This window comes from Camellia sinensis, chromosome 6 (assembly GCF_055761805.1).
Source record: "Camellia sinensis isolate YWXY chromosome 6, ASM5576180v1, whole genome shotgun sequence".
NCBI classification, from domain to species: Eukaryota; Viridiplantae; Streptophyta; class Magnoliopsida; order Ericales; family Theaceae; genus Camellia; species Camellia sinensis.
Window position 1 is genome coordinate 111,441,107 of NC_138966.1, and position 26,393 is coordinate 111,467,499.

Here is a 26,393-nt window from a genome sequence, read left to right on the forward strand (position 1 = left end):
GGGTGGCACAGGCTTAGGTAGACCCCAGCCCCCGACAAGGCTCCCCCAACTGTTGATCCAACAAGCCAAACCAGGGGAACGCAAGGGCACCACACTGAGAGGCAATGGGGACTTGAACATGGGTTGAAAGCATTTTTGCGCCAAGCGCTATCCACTGAACCCACCCCCTTTGGGCGTAACATATATGTAATTAATTATTAGTGTTTGATTGCTTTGAAATTTATTATTAGTTAATTGAGAATTTTACATATGTTGTAACACAAGAAAATTATGTATTGATATTAATAGTGTAACGCCCCCAAAATAATACATAAATCCATCACTTTAGACATGCATTGATACAAAAGAAATTAACCACTTCTATTCATCAGAGTAGTTCTTACACTCGTATTACATGTTAACAACAAAAGCAAATGCCCTATAGGCTTACAGCTTTCCAAGTTAACACTTGATTACACAAAAGAAGAGTACTAACTCTATACAAATTAAGCCCTTGGCTTGATATACATGTAGTACAAATAAAACAATCAAAAGAGTCTTCAACTCTCATCATCATCCAAGCTATGTCCTTGGAGGTGGCATGCTACCTGTACCTGAAAATAATGTCCCATATCGGGTGAGCCAACGCCCAGTAGAGATATGCTAAACACAGTATGAGCAATAACTAAGACATTAGCAATTGATAAATGTTCAATTTCCACCCATCAGTTCATAATCCATTTCCATTTCATATTTCATGTCATAACAATTTCACAATTTACACCAACGGCTCAAAACCTGGCCACCCACTTGTATGAGACAGTGACTCATATTAAACATTTCCCATTTTACAATAGATAAACATATTAGTTGTATCAACATCTCAACAGATAAGCATACAAGCTGTATCCACATTTCAACAAATAGCATATTAGCTATATCAACACTTCCATAGATAAGCATATGAGCTGTATCAACACTTCCATAGATAAGCATATGAGCTGTATCAACACATTATCTGACAAGCATATGAGCTGTATCAGTGGAGTCCATCCCCTATCTCCTCCCAAGCAACATCCGGTTTAGAGGTCCATCCCCTATCTTCCCCTAAACCGTGGAGTACATCCCCTATCTCCTCCCCCCCACACACAACGTATATACACATAGGTCATATATACAATCAATCAATATATAACGTTAATGTATTCTATCAACCGTCATACTCTATGACATAACCAATTGATTAGTTTTAGTTTGCCTAATCATCATACATTGTCTACAACAATCAAAACTACCCTCCACCGGTAGCCCAAGCAATTATTTCTAAACAGATAATAAAAGCTTCAACAGATAAAGTATCAATGTTTTCAAGAGTGAGCGATTAACAAATCCAACTCCACCATTTCATCACATAATGAACCAATTCCATTATTTACAACTCAATTTCATAAATCCATAACTTTCTCAAATTAATTGTACCAATTAATTTATATAGAAATTAGGACATTCTCCCCCATTTTTTTCAATAATAACCCAATGGTCCATATTTCATCAACCAACAACCATACCACTATTTTGAAACCCAAAATACTCATTTTAGAATCAAAATAATAAAACCCTCTTTTAACATTTTGAAACCCTAAGTCCCAAAATTTCCCAACTTCAACACTTTATCAAAACAATCAAAAATCTATGTTAAAGACCATAAGAGTGAGTAGGAATCCCTACCTCAAATTCGGAGCTCAAGGGAAGAAGATGACGAAACTCAACGTGCTCCAAAACTCGAAATTTTCGGATCAAAGGAAAGCCCTCGACGATCAACCCAACTTTTATAAAGACCAAAGGTGAGGAAAACACCCTAGCTAGATCAATACTTAGAGAGAAGTAGAGGTTCTAGTGAGAGAAGCTCTCTAATGGAGGTTTGGAAAAGTAAGAGAGAGAAAAGGAGTTGAAAAAGTGATCCAAAAGTCGGATCTCGGATTTAAATAAAAGTCGCCCCGCTCGAGCGTGGAAACCCTCGCTCGAGCGTCACTCACAGACTCCCGCTCGAGCGTCAACAATCCCGCTCGAGCGGCGGATACACACTTCCAGAACTTTTTACTGAACCAGGTCTCCGCTCGAGCGTCAACTCTCCCGCTCGAGCATCACACACAACACCCCGCTCGAGCGTCAAAACCCTCGCTCGAGCGTACAACACTGCAGAGAAGATACTGGAAGATGGAGAAATACGCTCGAGCGCCGAAACTCCTACTCGAGTGGACAAACAACAACGAAGGGCCCGCTCGAGCGTCAAAAGCCCCGCTCGAGCGTGAAGGCCAAAATCTGGGCAACTACTCTTGGTTTCTAAGTTCAACCAACCTGTTTCAAACCTGCCCAACACAACCCAAGACTCGAATACAAGGAGTAAAGGATGTAAACAAGATATATACAACAACTAACTCCATGGAACCTAAGTCCGAACACAACGATCAAAGGAAGGGAAACCGGGATCGCTATAAATAGAATTTAACTTGTTAAAGTGATTTGAAGGCTAATCTTTTTATTATCTAGCTTGAATTTCTTATTGTGTGATATGTAACTAAATTTCTGCCGAGCTTTCCTTTGAATCGTAAAAAATCTTCTTCAATATTATCGTGTGGAATAATTTGGTATTTAACAAGAAGAATTCGGATTGGGAAATCGTTCTGGATAGATTTATGTCCAACGTAACATCTTGGGCAAAAACTAAGGAGTTCAAAGAATTCTCAGTGGTTGATTTTATATTTGATTTTGTTAGTATTAGAGCTTGTCTGTGATTTGATTTTATGCCTCATGGATGCTGCTGCTTTAACTTGGTTGATGATACTTTACTTGATTTGTTTATTAATCAAGTGGCTACTCTGTTTTGAGTTGCTGGTGTATCTTGGCCTGATTGCTTTGTTGCTGTTTTGAGTTGTTGCTTTATCTTGGCTGAAACAAAGTGTTTCATTTCTAAAATTGAACTTTAAAAACTCAAAATCATGTTTAAAAGTTGGAAATATGATTTGTTACATGTTGCAACCACCTCACTCTTGATGAAACATCGTGTCTAAGTGGACTCTTAGAGATTGTAATTAGGTGCTATAATCATTTTTAACATGCTAGAATTTTTATTTAGATTAGAATATGTTGGAATTTGAGTTCAAGTACTCTAGGTAAGTATTAGATCATGAGATTTGTTTAAATACTAGATTTAAAAATATGAAGAAAAAAAAAAAGGTTTTTGGTAAGTGGGTAGGAAAAAAAATGGAAGAAAATGAAGTTTATTTCTCCTTTATTTTATTTTAAATTGGAAGAACATGAGCTATTTCTTTGTTGTAGGTAGGTCACCTCTTAAACAACCTCGGAGAGCTATGTTCCCCAACATTTCGGTAGACTCCATCACATTGGTATATGATGATTGGCATGGGCTAGAAAGATGCATATGTTGAGAAGACTTTCAATTTTTATCTTAATCTTGAAATATTTGAACATGGGATTGTGAGCTATTAGGATGATATTGAGACCATCACAGTTTTTACAATAAGCTTTGAGCTGTCCTAGATACAGATTGTCCTAGAAACTGGATCTTATACCACAGTCAGTGCTTATCAACATGCTGACTGACCACAACAAAGTATTCATAACGAAAGGAAAAATCTACACAATTTTTATCATGTGAAAAGAGTCGGCCAATATGAAAGAACAAGTGGGAAAGAACAAAAGCTCCACATGAGTCCTTCAAAACATGAAAACTGCAAGTTAGAGGAACTACCATTAAAGCACCATACATAACCCCCCCCAAAAAAAAAGTCATTTCAACAAAATAATTAAAAAAAATTCAAAAGCATGAAATTCTTCAAGAGGCAAATGAAGTTGAACAAAGACATAAAACCCTATGAAGCACGGACACCTCTCCGAAGGCAACGTATGGGTGTCCGACACGTGTCGAACATGGACATGCGTTGGACACGTGTCAGACACTCTACCTAACTTGTCCCCCCACTTTTCTTTTTCTTTTTTGCAGCTAGACACTCTTGATCATGTTATAGACACATTGGAGACATAAACCCTACCCCATTGGAGATAGAAAGAGAAACTCTAATCATTGAAGATAGAGACAGAGATAGAGAAAGCGAAAGGGTGAAGAACCTATTGAAGCCCTAGATCAAGGTTTGTTATTCCAATCTGTGTGTTTGACTCCCTCTCTCCCTCTGTTCGGTGCTTAGTGTGATCCCAACCCTCAAATTTGAATTCTCTCTTCACAGTCGCTTCCTCTACGGCTCAACTAATGGATCGAATCGAATGTAATTGCAAAGAAGCCCAAAGATCCACCAAACAATGGCAATTCTAACTCTGGTTCTAGTTCGTCCAAGATTTTTGAAACCCTTTTCAAGGATGTCCCAAAACAGAACACCTTCATCTTCTTCGTTTCTTTTGTCTCTCTCTCTCTGTCTCTCTATCTCTCTCTCTCTCTCTCTCTCTCTCGCTGTGTTCGTCTCTCCCTCTTTCTCTATTCGATTCTCCTCTTGCTTCTTTGTTCGACTCTCTCTCATTTTCTTTGTGTTTTGACTGTCTATCTCTCTCATATCCACCCAAATAAAGACTGTCGTCTCTCTTTCTCTCCCCTCTTCTTTATTGTTTTCTTTTTCTTTGTTTTTACCTATTTTATTTTTGGTAACAAAAAAATCTTTTTTATTACCTCTTTTACTTTTTTTTTATTTTTTTAATATTATTTTTTGTTAAAAATTAATTATTTTTATTTGTAAAAAAAATTAATTTATGAATGATATTTGATATTAAAAAAATAAATAATATAAATAAAAATAATATATCTTTTTTAATTTTACATATAATAAATAAATAAAATTATATCTATTGAGCGTGTCCCCAACATGTCGTGTCCCTCATTTTTTAAAAATTTACGTGTACACATGTCCGTGTCCATGCTTCATAGACAAAACCAATAAAGTCCATCTTGTTTAAATCTCTATAGTTCAATATTCATAATTTTTCAAACTAAATACAAAGATCCCTACTACAAATACAACCTCTATCAATATCAAAAATATTTCACAAAAGCCAACGTGTACATTGATAAGCCTCTTCCTCCAAAAACTGTTTAACCATCTACCTCCAAAAAGCCATATCCAAATCAAGGATGCATATAACCAACTGTACAAAATGATATTAGAATCTTAACTGGGATAATCAATTGCTCTTTGAAAATAAATTAAGTTATTATTTTTATCAATTCAATTTCAGACAGGCCACACTTCTCACTACTAAAAAAAAAAAAAAAAATCAATGTGTTTGGTTTCAGTTTTCTGAATTCAGTTTTCTAAAAACTGAGTCTTTTATTTTTTGTATTTTTTTGTTTTTAGTGAATATTTTTAAAATTTTAAATATATTTTTTATTTTTTTAGATGCACCTTACTTATATGTATCTAAAATAGTAAAATATTTGTGAAAAAATATTTTAAAAAATTAATAAATACACAAAAATACGAAAATGTACTGAATTTTCGCTTTTTTTTTTGTATTTTTTGATATTTAGTGTATTTTTTTTTAAATTTACAAATATTATACTTTTTAGTGTATTTATGTTAGATGTGTCTAAAAATAAAAAAAAATGCTTAAAATATTAAAAAATTTCATTGAAAACATTTAAATACGAAAAATAAAAGAGTAGAATTTTCTTGAAACTGTTTTTTGAAAACTGGAACCAAACAAGTTGATACTTTTTGCAACCGCTACAAGCCGTCACAAAAAATAGAAATACAATCGCAAAAAGTTTTTTGCAGCGGCAAATGGGGGACGCAAACATGGGGGTGGAAAATACTTTTTGCAACGGCGAACTTATTTCGTCTGCCGTTTTGCCATCGCAAAAAAAAATTAAAAAAATGCTTACTATGTTTTAGTGACCATCTAGTTACTGTCACAAATAGTATTCAATGACATTTGTTCCACAAAATTAATTATTATAAGGGTAAATTACACTGACACCCCTTGAGATTTCTATTTAATACAGATCTCCTCTTCACGTTTGAAAAATTGCATTCCCCTCCCTGAAATTTGTAATCTCATTACAAATTGCGCCATGAATTGCCGATATCATGCTCTAAAATTTTTTTAATGACCATTTTGCCCTTTTTCCTACCGTTCCTTTTCCCTATCATGATGACTACATTCTACAACTTTCCATCATTAAATTCTATTTGAACATATTGTTATTGAGTGATGATATACAAACATAAAATTTATATAAAATTTTGAAACACAATAACATAGCTTAATAGTAACCTTTCACTTTAGAACAAAACATCAGTAAACATGATTTATATTTACGACATCACTATCACAACATTTTTATGATATTTTTTGTATAAATTTTTATATATGAATAGAATTTTTCATTTTTATTTCCACCATCATTTTTCTTTCTCATTTATTCACCCACATTTATTGCAGTATTACGAAACACCGTCATTCACATATATTACAGTATTACTGAATTTTTGTATTTTTTTTTGTATTTGGTGAATTTTAAAAAAAAAATCACAATACATTATACTTCTTAAGTATATCTAGAATAGGTGTATCTAAAAAAAATTTAAAAAAAATGTTAAAATATTAAAAAAAAATCAGCTAAAAAAATAAATAAATAAAAATAAAAAAAACACACAAAATAAAAAAAAAATTAATTTTTTGTGTGAATTAAACCAAAGAAGATAATTGTTATTTATCTTGAAATGGCATGAACAAAATATCAGCATTGTTTTATTATTTTATATGTATAAAGGCTAAGGGACAAATATGTCATTTTAATCTGACAATGTGGTATGTATAATTTTTCAAACATGAGGAGGGGATCTGTATTAAACAAAAACCTCAAGGGGTGTTAGTGTAATTTACCCTTATTATAAATATGCATTTGTTACAACAAAAATATCAACTGCAAGCACCTAACAAATTTTTTTATATGAAAAATAACATAAAATTAACAAATTAATTTAAACATGTAATAGAAATATATGTTTTCATGACAAGTAGTGGGACTGCAATAAAAAAAATCAAAAGAATAAAACTTGCTTTTGAGGGTTAAAAGATAACCTACATCTTTTTTGTTCAACACAAAGAGTCCTCGTTTGGGGAAAGCTATTCATCTTTCATCAAGTTAGGTACCTGGAACATTGGAGTAATGCCAATGCCTCCAGCAAGCATCCCAAAAGCTCTAACTTGGGCCGGTAGATACTTGAATCTTCCCTGGAGACACCACACATACATTAACTACAAAGATTTGAAAAACATGAACGTAGTTCAAAACCTTGACTTCAAATAACCATCTCAACTTCAGAAAAGAAATTTACACATCATGAGCTTTTCTGAATGTCTTAAAATATACTCAATTGAATGTTTATAGAAAAGTGTAAACAACTCAACATGTAATAATTGCTAGAGAACTATCTTAAGAAAGTCAAAGCCAAACAATATGTTGTCCTATTCAATCCCTACAGACTTACAACCTTTCTTATACCTTCTTCTAGAACCTTAAAAATATACAGGCTTTTCTTGCCCTAAACTTGCCACAAAGCCAAATCGAACAATAGATAATAGCATACCAAGTTTTCCAAAAGCTAATCAATTGTACCTGCAAATTAGAGGCAAAACTGATAATTATCACATGCCCATGAAGCAAAAACCTAATTGACAAAAATTTCAAATGGGCACATAACAAAGCATATTTACACAACTTTAACTTGATTACTATCTTCAACAAAATGTACAAATTTAGCCAAAATTTTTCATTTTAACTCTTTAATTGGTAAAGGCCCTTGCAGTGACAAGTATAATCACTAATTGCCAAAATTTTTCCAACCTTTTCATTATATCAAACCCCAATGATCGTGAAATAGAAATAGGGAAATAGCATGGGCTTTAAATTCTTATCAGATCATATACACATAATATAGATTTTTAGAACCAAATAAAAAACCCTAGATTCCACATCATGGTACATATGAAAATACAATGAAACTTAGTTGCAGGAATCGCGCAACTAGGTGGTGATTCTGAGTAAGAATCGCGATTCCGCGATTCCTAGAAAGAAACGTGTAAGAATCGCATTTCTGTGGAGAGAGAAACGTGATTCAGTCCAAGATGGGATCGTAAAGGAGAGAGAGAGAGAGAGAGAGAGAGAAACCCTAACCTTCGACGTCGACATGAGAGGAGAAAGGGCTTCGATCATCTTCGTCACTCTCGCGATCGTCTTCGTCACTCTCTCGATCGTCTTCGTCTTCGTCTTCGTCACTCTCTCTGTGCTTCTCTCTCTCTCTCTCTTCGTCTTTGCTTCTCTCCCTCTTCGTCTCTGTTCGTTGTTCTCTTCAGTCTCTCTCTCTTCGTCTAGATCATATATAATATATAATATATATAATTTATCATATATAATAAATATAATTTATCATATATTATATATGTAAGAAAAAAATATTTAATTATTATTCCTTAAAATATCATATATAATAATAATTTTTGTAAATTATTATTTCTTAACTTTTTAACATATAATAAATAAAATAAATCATCCAATTATTTAAAAGAAATCTAATTAAACCATATATAATAAAAAAGATTATAAAATAAAATATCTAATTTTTCTTTTTATTTATTTTAACATAATTTATTATTCCTTATTTATTATAATTTTTTATTTATAGTATATATCAATTAAAAATAAAAAAAATAAATTAACAATAATATATTATTTAAAAAATATAATAAATAAATAAAATAATTAATGTATATTAAAATAAAAATATTTATAAAAAAACTTCTAATGTGCATTAAAATATATATATATATATATATTACCGCTCCCCGAGACGCTCCTAACGTAAGAAACTTCTATTGGCTCACGATTCCCCGCTCTCGTTCCCGCCCCTGCTCCCGCTTCGTGCAACTACGCAATGAAACAATAACAAAAGGGGAAAAGAATTATGTTGTATTAAACATCTTCATTGGTTACGAAGAATTCTAATCTTGGATATGAAAAAATAACAATTGCAAGACATAATAACAAAAAATAATGAATATATAGTTCCGAGACATAATAACAAAAATTAGATATCATACATAACCTATGTCATGCATATAGTACCTCGTCCTCAACACTTTCAAAGGACTCATCATCAGTATCATGATGATTTGACGATATGTAGTCATTGTCATCTACCTCAACCCTAATGTTCTTTCCCTTCTCATTGACACAATTGGGCTGAGTAGAACCCATCAAAGAATACACTTGTAGAGCATTCATTTTCTTATTATTCTTCTTGATTCTCTTATTTATTTCCTTTTCGTACTCTTTTAGCTTCTGTTTCACTAGAAAACCTGGTTTGATCCATTGTTTCTCCCCTTTGGCCATTTTGGTAACTAAAAAGCATAAATTTATATAAAACATAAAATATAAAGCAAACTATTTACTTGAAGAGACAAAGCAAAATATAACATAACCATGTAATGCATAAAAAATATGTCTATATACAAAGCACAAAACAAAAACTACATATCAAGATCCATCTCTTTCCTGTCTAGATTTGTAGTACCTATATGCTCAACTTTGAAGTTCAATCAAAGTTAATTAAAGTTAGGTGAATAAGACAAATTTTATATATAAAAATAAATAAATAAATAAATAAAAATTAAAAATTTAAAAAATAATTTGAAGTTCAATGTTTATGCCGAGTTATATAAATGATAACCACACATAAATCACACGAGGAAATAGACAAAGGAAATTAGCATAAAAAATCATGGAAAACTCTTCTCAAATAAAAACCATTAATACTCCTTAACTCATCATTTTTTTTTTTGGGGGGGGGGGGCGGGGGGGACAATTACTTTAAAAAAAAAACCAAGTTTTGAGCCATTTAACACAATAAACTTTGTATTTTTAATTTTGTCAATTTATAGTTGGCCCAGAAAAAGATAAATACTATCCCACAAGTCATACCCAACCAAGTTCTAATCACCCTTACAAAGATGTGAGGTGAAGAACCTGCATCAACAAAAAAAAGCACCTTTCACACATACAACTCAAAATGTGCAAAAAGGGTCCCATAAACTAGATCTTTCCACAAGTTCATCCTTGGGCTTGGGCTGAGTTTTATCCTAGAAACTCAATTACAGTTGGATTCAAATGGATTGGACAACAGGTACCGCCTCTTACACTAAGACCACCAATTTCACAACCACCATCACCACCGTCATCATCGTCGCCACTCCTTACCACCATTTCAACTCCACTAGTATCATTACTCTATCACCACCACTGTCACTCCCTACACCACCACCGCCATTGCTACCACCCTACTACCACATCCACCTTCACCTCCAAAATTATCACATTTTAAAATCTTTAAATGAATCAAATATATTTTTGTTAAAAAGATACTAGAGTGCAATGGTTAGTTTTATGGGAGAGTACTTTAATCATCATCTGGTCTTCGAATAATTAGCAGACTTGAGCTAATAATTTCTTTTATTTATGTTATGCTAATAAAAACTTATAATAAAGGGAGTTCCAACAACATTTTCATTAAATTAATCGTATAACTACAAAAGTAAAATAAATAAATAAAATCATAGCTTAATTTGTGATAAATGAACACAAAATCCAAGAATGATTTCCCAACATAGAATGCTTTCGTTTCTTGCCACTATTAATTTGTGATAACACAAACTCCTATCTATATGCTTTAAAACGGTGGGGTAAAAAACAAACACATAGTATTGTACACTAATCCCAAAGAAAATAAACCAAACTCAAATTAGCTGGAGAAGCCCAAAGATGTACACAATAAAAACCAAAACCACCCACCCACCAGGCACTCCCAACATAATATCACCCCAATCAAAACCAACAACCATCTCATGTCATTGACCAACTACCCCCTTCTATGTATCATGACATTGTTATTCACAAATCATAAGATAACTAAATTAGTAACCAAAATTAGATACAAAAACATAATCAATTTTAGATAATTAAAAACAATAAGAAGCATGTTGGACCCACCACATTGGCCTATGCGAATTCAATGGTTAGCTTTTACATAAATAGCACCAATGTAAGTAATGGTTGACTTATATGATAATATGAGTTACAGAGCTCTAATGTGCTCACATGAGTTTAGCGACACCATTCATCCCACAATATACCAAGTACTTGACAAAAGTTCATATCTGGAATTCATATACATTTCAAATATTTAAATATCAGATTTCAAAATTCAACAACAATTTCAATATTCATCAACAGATTAATTACATTCTCAATAATACAAAGGACATCATATCCAAACTACACATTTCAATATTATTGAGATTTATGAATCAAAATCACACTTGAATTAGCATGTTGTCATACACGCCAAATTAAGTCATTCTTCTCACATGCAGGGGATGAAAACAAAGACATTACACTTCAAAACCAAAAACGAAATGTGTTTTGCTGAATAACAATACAAATAAAATATCATATAAATTAGAGTGCTGACACAAATATATATATATATATATATAGAGAGAGAGAGAGAGAGATATTTAGATAATCAAAACAATAACACATTAACCAACAATACCAAAACAGAAAGTAATATACCTTAGGAAAATAGTAAATGGGGTATGATCTACCTGACCACATTTATCCATCAACTAGGGATGGTAGCTACTGCAGAAAATGTAAATATAGCTAAGCTTTAGAAATCTGGGAAAGGGGAGGGAGATAGAGAGAGACAAAGATAAATCGAAAGGTGGCGGTGGCGAAATGGTAGTTGTTGATCGAACGGTGGTGGCAACTTCCAATTGTAGGTGGAACCGGATGAAGAAAATTGCTGCACAAACACCAACAAACAATTATCAAACTGCCATTCCACCATAGGAATCCCTCTGTCAACTGAGAGGGAATGGATGGATGGGATGAGGTGAGAGGAAACCGTGAGAAAGGGTTCTACACAAAGAGAATGGAGACAAAGAGAGTTGAGAGAATCTAGGGTTTTGTTAAAGATTACAAGGGAATTTATTTTTAGGGCAAAATTTTGGAGGTTTGATTCAAATTCTGGGAAAAAATCAATAATTTAATGGACACCTAGAAATAAAAGATAAAAAAGAGATCAAATGAGTTCTCTCTTATAGCGATCCCGGGTTTACCCTTGTTGTACAGTGATCCGGACATGTGTCCGTGGATGATAGTAGTTGATTATTACCTGGTGTGCATCCTTTCTTACTTTGTATTTGAGTTATAGGATGTGTTGGGCAGATTTGTTACAGGTTGGTTGAGATTAGAAACCAAAACTAGTTGCCCAGATTTTGACCTGTCCGCTCGAGCGGGGGTTTTGGCACTCGAGCGGGAGTTTCACCCATCCAGTATTCCCTGTGCTGTGTTCGACGCTCGAGCGTGGGATTGGCCGCTCGAGCGAGTTTGTGTGAGTTCCGCTCGAGCGGGGAGTTGGAAGCTCGAGCGGGAGACCTGTCTGCAAAAAGTTCTGGGAGTGTGCATCCGCCGCTCGAGCGGGATTGTTGACGCTCGAGCAGGAATCTGTGAGTGATGCTCGAGCGGGGAGTTTGACGCTCGAGCGGGGCGACTTTTATATAAAGCCGAGTTCCGACTTTTTGTTTCACTTTTCAACATCCTTTCTCTCTCCTACTTTTCTAAAAAGCTATTTTGAGAGTTCCTCTCACTAAAACCCTAACTTCTCTCTTAGGATTGATCTAGTAGGAGTTATTTTCTCACCTTGGGCCTTTACAAAAGTTGTGTTGATCGTCGAGGGCTACCTTTTAATCTGAAAATTTCGAGATTTGGAGCATTTCCGTTTCTTCACCTCCTTCGTTGGGTCCCATTATTCGAGGTAGGGATAACCTACTCCATCTTATGAGCTTTGTCTTTGAATTTTAGCATTTTGATATGTTGGGGGCGTTGTTGGGTAATTTTGAGAAAGTTTGGGCCTTTGTGCAGTTTTACAACAGTTGAGGTTTTAATCATATAAAACCTAAATGCGTGTTTGGCATGGAAAAGTGAAATTAATGTTAAAACATTAATGAAAATGGAACCTAAGGGTTGTGATGTTAATTATAGAATATGCCCTAATTACATTGGTTAATTAATTTGTATAATTAATTGTTGGAAATGAGGAATTGTGTTGAAAATGTTGAAATTGGGAATGTATGGGACTAAAGAGTGTAGTCGAATCTTTTATTGCTCATCTAGTTGAAATGTTGATATATTATCCATTGGTGCATTTATTTCCTGCTTAGAAATAATTGCTTTGGGCTACCGGTGGAGGGTAGTGTTGATTGTTGTAGACAATGCATGATGATTAGGCAAACTAAAACTAGTCAATTGGATGTGTCATAGAGTATGACGGTTGATAGAATACATTAACTTTATGTATCTGTGGATTGTGCATGTGACCAATGTGTTTATATGCATTATGTGTAGACGGTTGATAGAATGCATTAATTTTATGTATTGATTGATTGTGTATGTGATTCTGTGTTTATATGCCTTACTTGTGTATGGGAGGAGATGGGGGATGCACTCCACGGTTTAGGGGAAGATGGGGGATGTACCTCTAAACCGGTTAATGGTTAATGGTTTAGGGGAAGATGGGGGATGTACCTCTAAACCGGTTATTGGACTGTTGATACAGCTCATATCCTTATCTGTTGAAGTGTTGATACAGCTCATATGCTTATCTGTGGTAGTATTGATATAGCTCATATGCTTATCTGTTGAAGTATTGATATAGCTCATATGCTTATCTGTTGTAGTAGTGATATAGCTCATATGCTTATCTATTGAAAAGTTTGTTTGATTTGATATAGCACTAAAATGTATATCATTATTGTTTGTGAAACATGGAAGTAGTTTATGTGTTATTGATACAACACCAAAATGTGTATCCACCTTGGATTTCGAAAGTGTTCTAGTGATGAACTATAATCTCATCAAATGTTTTGGCCAGAGTACTGAGCCTTGTTTTCAAACTCAAAGTTGAATAAGAAAAGAAAAGTGAATTGTAACATAGACTTGGTTGTCTTGGAATTTTTATAAGATGTAAATGGAAGTGTCAGTGTTGACCATCTATCAGTTGCTAATCTCTTAGTCATTGTTCATAGTTGGTTTAGTATATTTCTACTGGGCTGTGGTTCACCCTATATGGGAACATCATTTTCAGGTACAGGTAGCATGCTACCTCCAAGGACATAGCTTGGGAGGCTAGAGATGGACAGACTTTTGTTGTCTTATTTCCTTTTGGATGTAATACGTGTAAATTCAAGCCAAGGGCTTAATGTGTAATTGAGTTAGTACTCTCTTTTGCAACCAAGTGTTAACTTGGAAAGCTGTAAGCCCGTAAGGCATTTGCTTCTGTTGTAACCATGTAATACTTTTGTAATGAAATACTCTGATAAATAGATGAATGTGGACTTTTATGTATCAATGCATGTCTCGATATGGATGGGTTTAATGTTGTTTTTTTTGAGGGCGTTTCATCTCTCCTTTTAACTTGTGGTTCTTCCACAATTCCACGTTGTCGTAGGCCTCTCTTTATAACATTTTAGCATTTTATAACACGTGCAATAGTCAAATTTATAAAATAATATATATATATATATATATATTACATAGGCAAAAATTGATATTAATATTGCAAAAGGAAGATATTCACCTACTCAGTTTGTGGCACTTCCACTCAACCAACAAAAAGCCAGCTATGAAATTCAGTTACGTACCACTCTCAGAAATTCAGACTAGATATGAAAAGGATTACCCTTCAAATCACTTTTACCTAAGAGTATCTCCCATGCTTCACTTCTTTTATCATATTTAAATTTAATGATTAAAGAGCTAAAAGTGAGCTCCAATCAGGGGAGAGACAAAATTAAACCAACTCAAGGTTGAACAAAATCCTTCACCAAATTTCAAACAATCATATTTTTACTCAAATATAATAAAATTTTAATTCTGTCAACTATACATGAACTTCAACACTCAAAGAAACATTTGTTTCTAAACATAAGTTCCGACAATTTAAAGTCACTGCTTACTACAACTTTTAAAACATAATTTAAGCTTTAGTTGTAACGCCCTAAAAAAAATACATAAAACCCATCAATTAGACATGCAAGATATAAGAGAAATCAACCACACTTCTATTCGTTAGAGTAGTTCTTACAAGAATATTACATGCCAAACAACATAAATAAATGTTCTACGAGCTTACAGCTTTCCAAGTACATACTTGGTTGCAAAAAAAAAAAGAAAAGTACTAACTCAATACATCTCAAGCCCTTGGCTTGAATTTACGGGTAATATATCAAGAAAGCTAAACAACAATGAAATCTGTCTGCCTTTATCGTCCCAAGCTATGTCCTTGGAGGTGGCACGCTACCTGTACCTGAAAATGATGTCCCATAAAGGGTGAGCCACAGCCCTGTAGAAATATACTAAACCAACTATGAACAATGACTAAAAGATTAGCAACAGATACATGGTCAACACTTACACATCCATTTACATCTTATTACAACTCCATGACAATCAAGTCTTAATTACAATTCACTTTCCATTTCTTATTCAACATTGAGTTTGAAAACAAGGCTCAGTACTCTGGCCAAAACCTTTGATGTGATTATAATTCACCACTAGAACACTTTCGAAAATTTAAGGTGGATACACATTTTGGTGTTGTATCAAAAACACATAAATCACTTCCATACTTCACAAACGATGATGATATACATTTTAGTGCTATATCAAATTAAACAAACATCCCAATAGACAAGCATATGAGCTATATCACTACTACCACAGATAAGCATATGAGCTATATCAACATTTCCACAGATAAGCATATGAGCTATATCAACATTACCACAGATAAGCATATGAGCTATATCAACACTTCAGTAGACAAGCATATGAGCTGTGTCATCATTCCAATGGGAGAGCATATGAGCTGCAACCCTGGGTCCATCCCCCATCTTCCCTTAACTATTAACCGGTTTAGAGGTACATCCCCCATCTTCCCCTAAACCGTGGAGTACATCCCCCATCTCCTCCCATACACAAGCAATGCATATAAACACAGAGTCATACACGCAATCGATCAATACATAAAGTTAATGTATTCTATCAACCATCTACACATAATGCATATAAACACATTGATCATATACCCAATCAATCAATACATAAAGTTAATGTATTCTATCAACTATCATACTCTATGACACATCCAATTGATTAGTTCTAGTTTGCCTAATCATCATGCATTGTCTACAACAATCAACACTACCCTCCATCGGTAGTCCAAAGCCATTATTTCTAAACAGGAAATAAATGCACAAATGGATAATATATCAACATTTCAACATTCTCAGTTCAATTCCTTACTTTCTCTAATTAATTATATACATTAATTAATTTAACCACTTAGGGCCAATAGCCATAATTCACAAGACAACCCTAAGGTTCCATTTCCATCACTGTTCCAACATTAATCTCATTTCTCTATGCCTAACTTGCATATAGGTTTATATAATTAAAACCCCAACTTTTGTATATTTGCCCAAAGGCCCCAAACTTTCTCAAAATTACCCAACAACACCCAATATATCAAAATGCTAAAATTTAAAGACAAAATCCATAAGGAGGAGTAGGATATCCCTACCTCAAATTCGGCGCTCAAGGAAAGAAGATGACGAAACCCAACGTGCTCCAAAACTCAAAATTTTCGGATCAAAGTAAAGCCCTCGACGATCAACCCAACTTTTGTAAAGACCAAAGGTGAGGAAAACACCCTAGCTAGATCAATACTTAGAGAGAAGTTATGGTTTTAGAGAGAGAAGCTCTCAAATGGCCTTTTGGAAAAGTAAGAGAGAGAAACGGGTGTGAAAAAGTGAGCCAAAAAGCTGAATCTCGGAACTTTATACTAGTCACCCCGCTCGAGAGGCCAAACCCCCGCTCGAGCGGCACTCACAGACTCCCGCTCGAGCGGCCAATCCCCCGCTCGAGCGGCGGATGCACACTTCCTGAACTTAGGCAGACAGGTCCCCCGCTCGAGCGTCCAACTCCCCGCTCGAGCGTCACTCACGAACTCTCGCTCGAGCGGCCAATCTCCCGCTCGAGCGTCCAACACTGCAGGCGACAAACTGGATGGGTGATTTCCCCGCTCGAGCGCCAAAACCCCCGCTCGAGCGGACAAGCCAAAAATCTGGACAACTAGACTTGGTTCCAAAGCTCGACCAACTTGTTCCAAACCTTCCCAACACAACCCAAGACTCATAAATAAAGAGTAGAGGATGCAAACGACATAAATACAATAATCAACCCCATGGAACCTAAGTCCGGATCACTGCACAACAAGGAGTAAAACCCGGGATCGCTATAACCTCCCCCCCTTTAAAGAATTTCGTCCTCGAAATTAAGGAAACGTCTAAACACAAGGCCAACTGATCACACAACCCCAACACCCGAGTACTAGGGAAGAAATTACTCTCACTACAAACCTCCAATCCACTCTTACCAAGGAAGAGACTAACCACGGGAACACGTCCCAAACGACAACACTACCGGTACAAGAGTCACAACAAAACCAAATCTTTCCCGAAACAACTCGCGAACAACTGACTAGCGCTCCAAGCTAAGTCACTACTCAACAACCATAATCCCGAATAGAACAACCAATGCAAGGTTTTTTTTTTTTTTTTTTTCTTTTTTTTTTGCATACGAAGAATTTTCTGAAAAATAATTAAGTTTTCATCGTTAACAATCCAAAATAAATATCGCATCCCTCATGCGAAATCCAAGAGTTTTGTAAACATTTTTCATACGCACGGTGTTATTCACAACACATAACCATTCTCGTTTGATTTGGTCAAGTCCTCTCATTGAAATTTCTCATAACATTTGAATTAAATCAACTTCTCCCCAATGCACAATTTCGTATTCAACAACTTAACCCATTGTCGGTTATCCTATCTCTATTCAAGAGACAATTTACAATATATGCTATAACATGCATTATCGACACGCATTTCTTTCAATTTCAATAACTTCAAACATGCATGGTTCTCAATTTCGAAGTACATTCACTGTGAATGATACACTTGCATGTCCACATCACATTTAACATATATAAAGCTAAATTAACTTCCATAATATTACCATAGATTGAAACACATGTAATATTCGTACAGTTCATCAATATAACCAGATATTCAACATACGTTCAAATACCTACCAATGGATCCAGATACCTCTCTCTCGGAACCGAAATTTACTTACCCAAGTGGTTTCCTCAACCCCATTACGTTTTCACAATATCTTAATGAATGGAAAAGTCCGGCTTAGTCAGACTCGATAACAATGATAATAGTAAGACACATCCAATCACCACAGTGTTCTGAGACATCCATCATGTCCCGACTACCCACGATACTTAAACTAGTATTTGGTACTTACTATCCCAACAAGGGAAACACGAAAACATTCGCACACAAGGCTTCTAGTCAACTTTCACAGAACAGGTGTAAGGCGAAGCACGGGTAAAGAACGACATTACGGTACATTACTACCCCATAAGTTTAAGGTCTTGAACAAAAAACCACTTTAGTTTACAAGGAGTACCCAATGAATCCCAAGTGAAACACAACACAGCCACCCCACAAAACCCGTTATACTCACGTTGATGACGCTGTACCCAAAAACAGAACTTTCCTATAGAGAGCTCCTAAATACTTGAAATTCCCAGTTACGTAATGACACCACCAATAACATTGTACACCCCCGTGCCTTACAACGTACTAACGAGGACCGAACGAATTAAAATGATTCCAACTGAGTACCTCACTCACTTTTCGCGACTTTCCTACTTCACTTGTGTTACCACTGTCCAAACTGGACGACGGACATTGATGCCGAAGTGGCCTAACTACACCAAACATCCAGCCTTTCGATTTCAGTCAGAAACCAAATGAACCACACACTAACACGCATCGCACTGTGCAAATCTCCCTCATCTAGAGATTCCACTCACCATCTCCACTGAACTCGAAGTAATAAAATTTGCATACCCCTTCCCTCGTACTGAGTTAACTGACAGGTTTTGTTACACCGTGATATTCAGCACTACCAAGTAACCATTCGTACCGAACACAAACTAACATAGTACCTTCATCCGCCAACGACCTATAGGGTCCACCTTTTGTTCCAACCCTAATTTGCCACTCATCCCGCGAGTACAATCAAGACACCCAGCTTCCGTACCAAACCACTGGTCAATGCTACCGCTAGACAATCACCATAAACCAACCCCGACACCGTTGCATGACGCCGATAAGGCTTTCAAAGATACACCATTCTATATTCCCGGAGGAGTAAAGGTCCTCAACCTTCTCATTACCATCCCAAACCTGACTTCGCAAAGACTTACTACAGTGACTCAACTCACGGGTCACAACCCAAACTACGGGCTATATACCCAATCAACCCTCACGACAATATCTCCCGACCTAACCAGTGTTAAGGTACAAACCTATCACTTTCGATCAAAGTAAGGAAGTCCAAAAACTTAGGATACGTCCATAAGCTACTACCTGAGATATAGCACCAGCTGCTCACAACACACCACTCCCGATGCAAACAGCCACACCCCTATATAGGGACTAACACCCCTCTATCGAAACAACCAATCACTACACATGCTAGTTCGGCAACGTTACCTACCACGAAGGTACAAATCTAATCTTAACAAGATTATGCGCTATGCCCATTGCAAAATACCATGACAAACATATACTATACCTAGTATTAATCTCATACTTCACATCCTCTCGAGGAGTTTCCACGACAGTGGACTAACATCGCTTTCACACACATAAGAATCATTATTACCAACGATTTTATGGTCTCACAACAACTTATCACATTAATAAAACTTTAGAGCTACCACATGTTCCAATCCACCCAATCCAAAGAAATTAATAAACCAGGCACATATATATAGATAAACAAACAGTTTAGATGTTTCAACATTCCCAAAACACATTGGTTACACAATAGAACCCAATGGCCACCAAACGATAATTCACTGGTTACAAGACGAATTAGCCAAAACAAACCCAACCCCTCGGTATTACTACCACTGTCGTCCCTCGCTGGACCGCCAAAAGTTGGTCATTCTCTGACCCAAGATTTTCTATGAGCTTACAAGCCACGAACAAGGACTATTGATGTGCCCTAGCTGGCCACACTTGCAACAACTGCGAGTTTCCCCCAACTGGGGCTTGGGAACTCGACTCTACCGAGGCCCTCGAAATCTGTCCTGTTTGATCCCCAAAACGATACTGTTCCTGCCTAGTCGAATGATACCGAGCCTGGCTAGGTTCCAAAACCCCTAAAGAAGCCCCCGGCTGAGTACAGAAACGTCGAATATGACCTGGCTGATTACACACCCAACAAGTAGGCGGTGCCTAAGCATCAGACTGGTTCAAAATCTGAGTTGATGAAGACCCCAACGACTGCCTCCCCACTGAGCATTTGATCGGCCCAAAGCCCGGCTGGTTAAATGATCCTGGTGGTACAGCTACTGGTTGAACTACTAACCCTGCCCCCTTCCTCTGTGGGCAAACCGAAACCTTGTGGCCCAGCAGACCACACCTGAAACAAATAACACCCCTCTGTTTACTTTCTCCCGAACCCAAATCCGACATTGGAAGGGTAGTTCTAGTCTGACCTCCCTGTTGCGGGTTTAAACCCTTCTGCCTCTTAAAAGGCCTACTAACACCCCGAGTCACAGGAGTCGCTGAGATGGCTTCCTCCCCACTCTGCCCCATTGCTAACACCACAGCCTCTACATGGGCGGCTGCCTCAACAAGCACCCTATAACTTCTACGCCAAGACCCCGCAATCCTATCACGGACGTCGTCACGCAGCTTACTCTCAAACTCGAAACAACACAATTCCTCTGTTTCCATCAATTCTGGGGCAAACCTCGACAGGTTAGCAAACCATCTTTCAAACCGCACCAAAGGTGTAGTACCTTGGCGTAACTCCACAAACTGTTTCCGCAACTCTTCCCGAGCGGAAGGAGGGAAATCACAACTTCCTCGCCTAGGCATCCTAGTAAAAGTAACAAAGGATATTAGCACATTCATACATGTGCCGAAGCTAAACACTCACGCCCTAATATATGGACAACTGTAATTCACTCCACATAAACACATAAACACATAAGCACTTACGAATTTCATTTCTGGATAATGATAGTCCCGAGGCGTTACTAGAGTTCCAGTTAGAAACAGCATTGATCAGGTGCCTTTCCAACAGGACTCCCAGAAACTCAAGGATCCAATCAACATCCTAGAAACCAAATCCCATACCCAAATAGTCACATAAACATGTTATCACATAAACACATAACATTACATCTAAGTCGCTAACAAGCGAGACAAACCCATTGTGATCCTAATCACTTCCCACGTACCCAAAGTATTCGAACCCGGTACGCTCTGATACCAAGTTGTAACGCCCTCAAAAAAATTCATAAAACCCATCAATTAGACATGCAAGCTATAAGAGAAATCAACCACACTTCTATTCGTTAGAGTAGTTCTTACAAGAATATTACATGCTAAACAACATAAATAAATGTTCTACGAGCTTACAGCTTTCCAAGTACATACTTGGTTGCAAAAAAAAAAGAAAAGTACTAACTCAATACATCTCAAACCCTTGGCTTGAATTTACGGGTAATATATCAAGAAAGCTAAACAACAATGAAATCTGTCTGCCTTTATCGTCCCAAGCTATGTCCTTGGAGGTGGCACGCTACCTGTACCTGAAAATGATGTCCCATAAAGGGTGAGCCACAGCCCTGTAGAAATACACTAAACCAACTATGAACAATGACTAAAAGATTAGCAACAGATACATGGTCAACACTTACACATCCATTTACATCTTATTACAACTTCATGACAATCAAGTCTTAATTACAATTCACTTTCCATTTCTTATTCAACATTGAGTTTGAAAACAAGGCTCAGTACTCTGGCCAAAACCTTTGATGTGATTATAATTCACCACTAGAACACTTTCGAAAATTTAAGGTGGATACACATTTTGGTGTTGTATCAAAAACACATAAATCACTTCCATACTTCACAAACGATGATGATATACATTTTAGTGCTATATCAAATTAAACAAACATCCCAATAGACAAGCATATGAGCTATATCACTACTACCACAGATAAGCATATGAGCTATATCAACATTACCACAGATAAGCATATGAGCTATATCAACATTACCACAGATAAGCATATGAGCTATATCAACATTACCACAGATAGGCATATGAGCTATATCAACACTTCAGTAGACAAGCATATGAGCTGTGTCATCATTCCAATGGGAGAGCATATGAGCTGCAACCCTGGGTCCATCCCCCATCTTCCCTTAACTATTAACCGGTTTAGAGGTACATCCCCTATCTTCCCCTAAACCGTGGAGTACATCCCCCATCTCCTCCCATACACAAGCAATGCATATAAACACAGAGTCATACACGCAATCGATCAATACATAAAGTTAATGTATTCTATCAACCATCTACACATAATGCATATAAACACATTGATCATATACCCAATCAATCAATACATAAAGTTAATGTATTCTATCAACTGTCATACTCTATGACACATCCAATTGATTAGTTCTAGTTTGCCTAATCATCATGCATTGTCTACAACAATCAACACTACCCTCCACCGGTAGTCCAAAGCCATTATTTCTAAACAGGAAATAAATGCACAAATGGATAATATATCAACATTTCAACATTCTCAGTTCAATTCCTTACTTTCTCTAATTAATTATATACATTAATTAATTTAACCACTTAGGGCCAATAGCCATAATTCACAAGACAGCCCTAAGGTTCCATTTCCATCACTGTTCCAACATTAATCTCATTTCTCTATGCCTAACTTGCATATAGGTTTATATAATTAAAACCCTAACTTTTATATATTTGCACAAAGGCCCCAAACTTTCTCAAAATTACCCAACAACACCCAATATATCAAAATGCTAAAATTTAAAGACAAAATCCATAAGGAGGAGTAGGATATCCCTACCTCAAATTCGGAGCTCAAGGAAAGAAGATGACGAAACCCAACGTGCTCCAAAACTCAAAATTTTCGGATCAAAGTAAAGCCCTCGACGATCAACCCAACTTTTGTAAAGACCAAAGGTGAGGAAAACACCCTAGCTAGATCAATACTTAGAGAGAAGTTATGGTTTTAGAGAGAGAAGCTCTCAAATGGCCTTTTGGAAAAGTAAGAGAGAGAAACGGGTGTGAAAAAGTGAGCCAAAAAGCTGAATCTCGGAACTTTATACTAGTCGCCCCGCTCGAGCGGCCAAACCCCCGCTCGAGCGGCACTCACAGACTCCCGCTCGAGCGGCCAATCCCCCGCTCGAGCGGCGGATGCACACTTCCTGAACTTAGGCAGACAGGTCCCCCGCTCGAGCATCCAACTCCCCGCTCGAGCGTCACTCACGAACTCTCGCTCGAGCGGCCAATCTCCCGCTCGAGCGTCCAACACTGCAGGCGACAAACTGGATGGGTGATTTCCCCGCTCGAGCGCCAAAACCCCCGCTCGAGCGGACAAGCCAAAAATCTGGACAACTAGACTTGGTTCCAAAGCTCGACCAACTTGTTCCAAACCTTCCCAACACAACCCAAGACTCATAAATAAAGAGTAGAGGATGCAAACGACATAAATACAATAATCAACCCCATGGAACCTAAGTCCGGATCACTGCACAACAAGGAGTAAAACCCGGGATCGCTATATTGGTAGTTGAGAGACATTGAATGTCTCGGTGAGTTTTGTGGTTCCTTAAGAGCAAATAACCAAAGTTACTATTGTGAGCCACAAGCATCAATGAAAAAATAAATAAAAATAAAAACAAGAGAAAACAAATTCCAAAAACTAAAACCAAATTAAAGGATCACACATCCACCAATTCAATAATTTTAAATTTTACACATAGTCTCAATTACCAAACAAACTAAAGCACAACCACAATTTAATTTCTACACCTTCACATTATCTCAACTACCAAACAAACTAAAGCTTTCAACCCAAATAAAACCAAACCAAAAAAAAAAAAAAAAAAAAGCAAAACACAAAACTAGCTAACAAAAACAAAAAAGAGATCTCATCTTCTTCCTCAATGCGAGGTTCTACAAAGCAAATAAAACTACCAACACCATCGATGGACACAATAATACTCCAAAAAAAATCAATCTAAGGTTTTAGATTTTTAGATAATATAGATCAAAAAAATCACTCAAGTTCTTGTGGACCTCGTTAAGCTCACGGTTCACGTTAATCGTGCAATGAAGGTAATGCACAACTTTCATTGCACACCGATGACAAATTCATATCCAGCACAAAACTTGTAATGGATCCTGACTCAAACCAATCTAGTCAAAAGGATAAAACCAAATCAAATATATAGCTTAATTTATTGATAATTCAACTCTGGCGTGACTTCTATATACTGAATTCAGACCACATCAACATTTCAAACCATTAGTTTGTACTCCATAGTTTCTGTAAATCGATTCATTCATGTTAATGTCCACAAATCAATTCATCAACATTTCAGCTATTTGAATAGGGTTTCCTATGTTTTTACTTCAATTCCATCAATTATGCATCAACTTCAGCACTCAAAGAAACCATTTGTTTCTGAACACAAGTTCCAGCAGTTTAAAGTCACTGATTACTACAGCTGTTAAAACAGAAGGGCATGAAATTGTGCAGTTTTCAACTAAGGGGTAGCTAGCTGTATAGGTGACCTCCTTCAATAACTATAGTAAGGAGTGACCCCATTTGATGGCTCTATTGTAATTTTTTAATCAAGGGCACCAATTCTCTCTATAAACATGGAGTGGCAAAAGTATAATCAAGCAAGTTAACCAAAAAAATTGTCTATTTATTAACAAAAAGAAGTGAAGCTATGATGGGTACTTATAACCAATGTGATAAAAAGAATATGGATTGCTATTGTGCATCATAAAAGAAATGAAGCTATGCTTGGTACATACTAACATAAATATTGAGTTATCTAACATAAATTAAACTCTACCTAAAAAAAAAAAAAAAAAACAGAAATTGACAAGTATTTTAATGTTATTGAACTATAAAAGTAAGACATACCCATTCAAATAGCTGAAAGCTCCACCTCATTGTATTGCTGCATGTATCTCTGCAAACCCACCAATTAACAATTGGATTAAGATACCACAATAAATGATTCTATTCTGAAAATAAATGTATTTTAAAGCAATTCTCTATCATTACTCCAGCATGAATCTCAGATTTAACACTTCATTTTTTTTGCAATTCTTTATTGTAACTCATTCAACCACAAAACATAAAATAACACAAACAATCAAGGCTTAAATGGTCTTCAAAATCACATAATCTCATAAATTACACCTTAAAAAAAAAATCAAGTCTTTCTTCAAAGGAAATGGGACTGTATGGAGATGGGTTTTCGATTTTTTTACTTAATCATACAAAAAAATTCATGTCCTCTGCTTGAAAACCCTAAATTTGAAAATTTCCTCTCAGCACAGACAAATCGCAGATAATAACAGTAAAAGTAAGGGCTTTGGGCGATTATGAACTACATACATACCAGTTTGTAACCGAGCTCGAATACATCTAGGTTGTTTAAGTTGGAGATGACGGTGGCAGGAAGTGTAGGATCTCTTGAGAGAGAGTGACACCTAGAGGGTTAAAATCAGGGCTCCGAGATAAAACAGAATAAGGAAGAGAAAACAGAATAGGGGAGAGAGAGAGAGAGCGTAATTTCTCAAAATGTTAGTGCTGAAGAAAAGGTCTAGGATTTGTCCCAAAAAAAACAAAAAATTAGGAGGGAATTTTGATTTGGACAAAATTTCGGGTGTTTGTTCCAAATGTTTTACAATTATTTGGGGGAAAATTATGATAAAATTGATAATTTTCTTCTAGTAACAATTAAAAAAATTCATGATTTGAGTATTATAATAAAATAAATTATTAATTTTTTTATTTTGTTAATTAAAATTCTAAATTTTTAATTTGTTTTTAATATAAATTATTCGTTTATTTTTGTATATTATATTCATCAATCACAAAATGTATAAGCACACCACTAACTGGTGTAACAAGAAGTGTTTGGTAGAGTTTTAGAATTATGATTTAAATGTAGAGTTGTATTTTGAGTTTGTGAATTTTTGAATTATGATTTGAAAAGAGAAAATTTATTTGGTTGAGTTTTGAAAA

General features: G+C 35.9%; 1 protein-coding gene across 6 annotated transcripts; it reads right to left on the minus strand.

The window, feature by feature from the left end:
• Nucleotides 1–335: 335 nt before the first annotated feature.
• LOC114273330 (uncharacterized) lies at nucleotides 336–25,967 on the minus strand. Of its 6 annotated transcripts, none has more exons than XR_014332829.1 (8): nucleotides 25,765–25,967; nucleotides 25,281–25,329; nucleotides 11,639–11,870; nucleotides 8,848–8,935; nucleotides 8,186–8,379; nucleotides 7,599–7,627; nucleotides 7,094–7,242; nucleotides 336–593 (listed from the first exon to the last, which is right to left on the minus strand). XR_014332829.1 is itself a non-coding variant. In XM_082874481.1 (7 exons), the coding sequence occupies exons 3-6, from the start codon at nucleotides 11,678–11,680 to the stop codon at nucleotides 7,135–7,137; spliced, it is 432 nt and encodes a 143-aa protein (XP_082730607.1). In that variant the 5' UTR covers nucleotides 11,681–11,870; nucleotides 25,281–25,329; nucleotides 25,765–25,967; the 3' UTR covers nucleotides 336–593; nucleotides 7,094–7,134. The 6 variants fall into 6 exon arrangements, 3 of the variants coding, with proteins under 3 accessions (XP_082730607.1, XP_082730608.1, XP_082730606.1); XR_014332830.1 differs by lacking the exon at nucleotides 336–593 and adding an exon at nucleotides 4,873–5,151; XM_082874481.1 differs by lacking the exon at nucleotides 7,599–7,627.
• Between the last annotated feature and the right edge of the window lie 426 nt (nucleotides 25,968–26,393).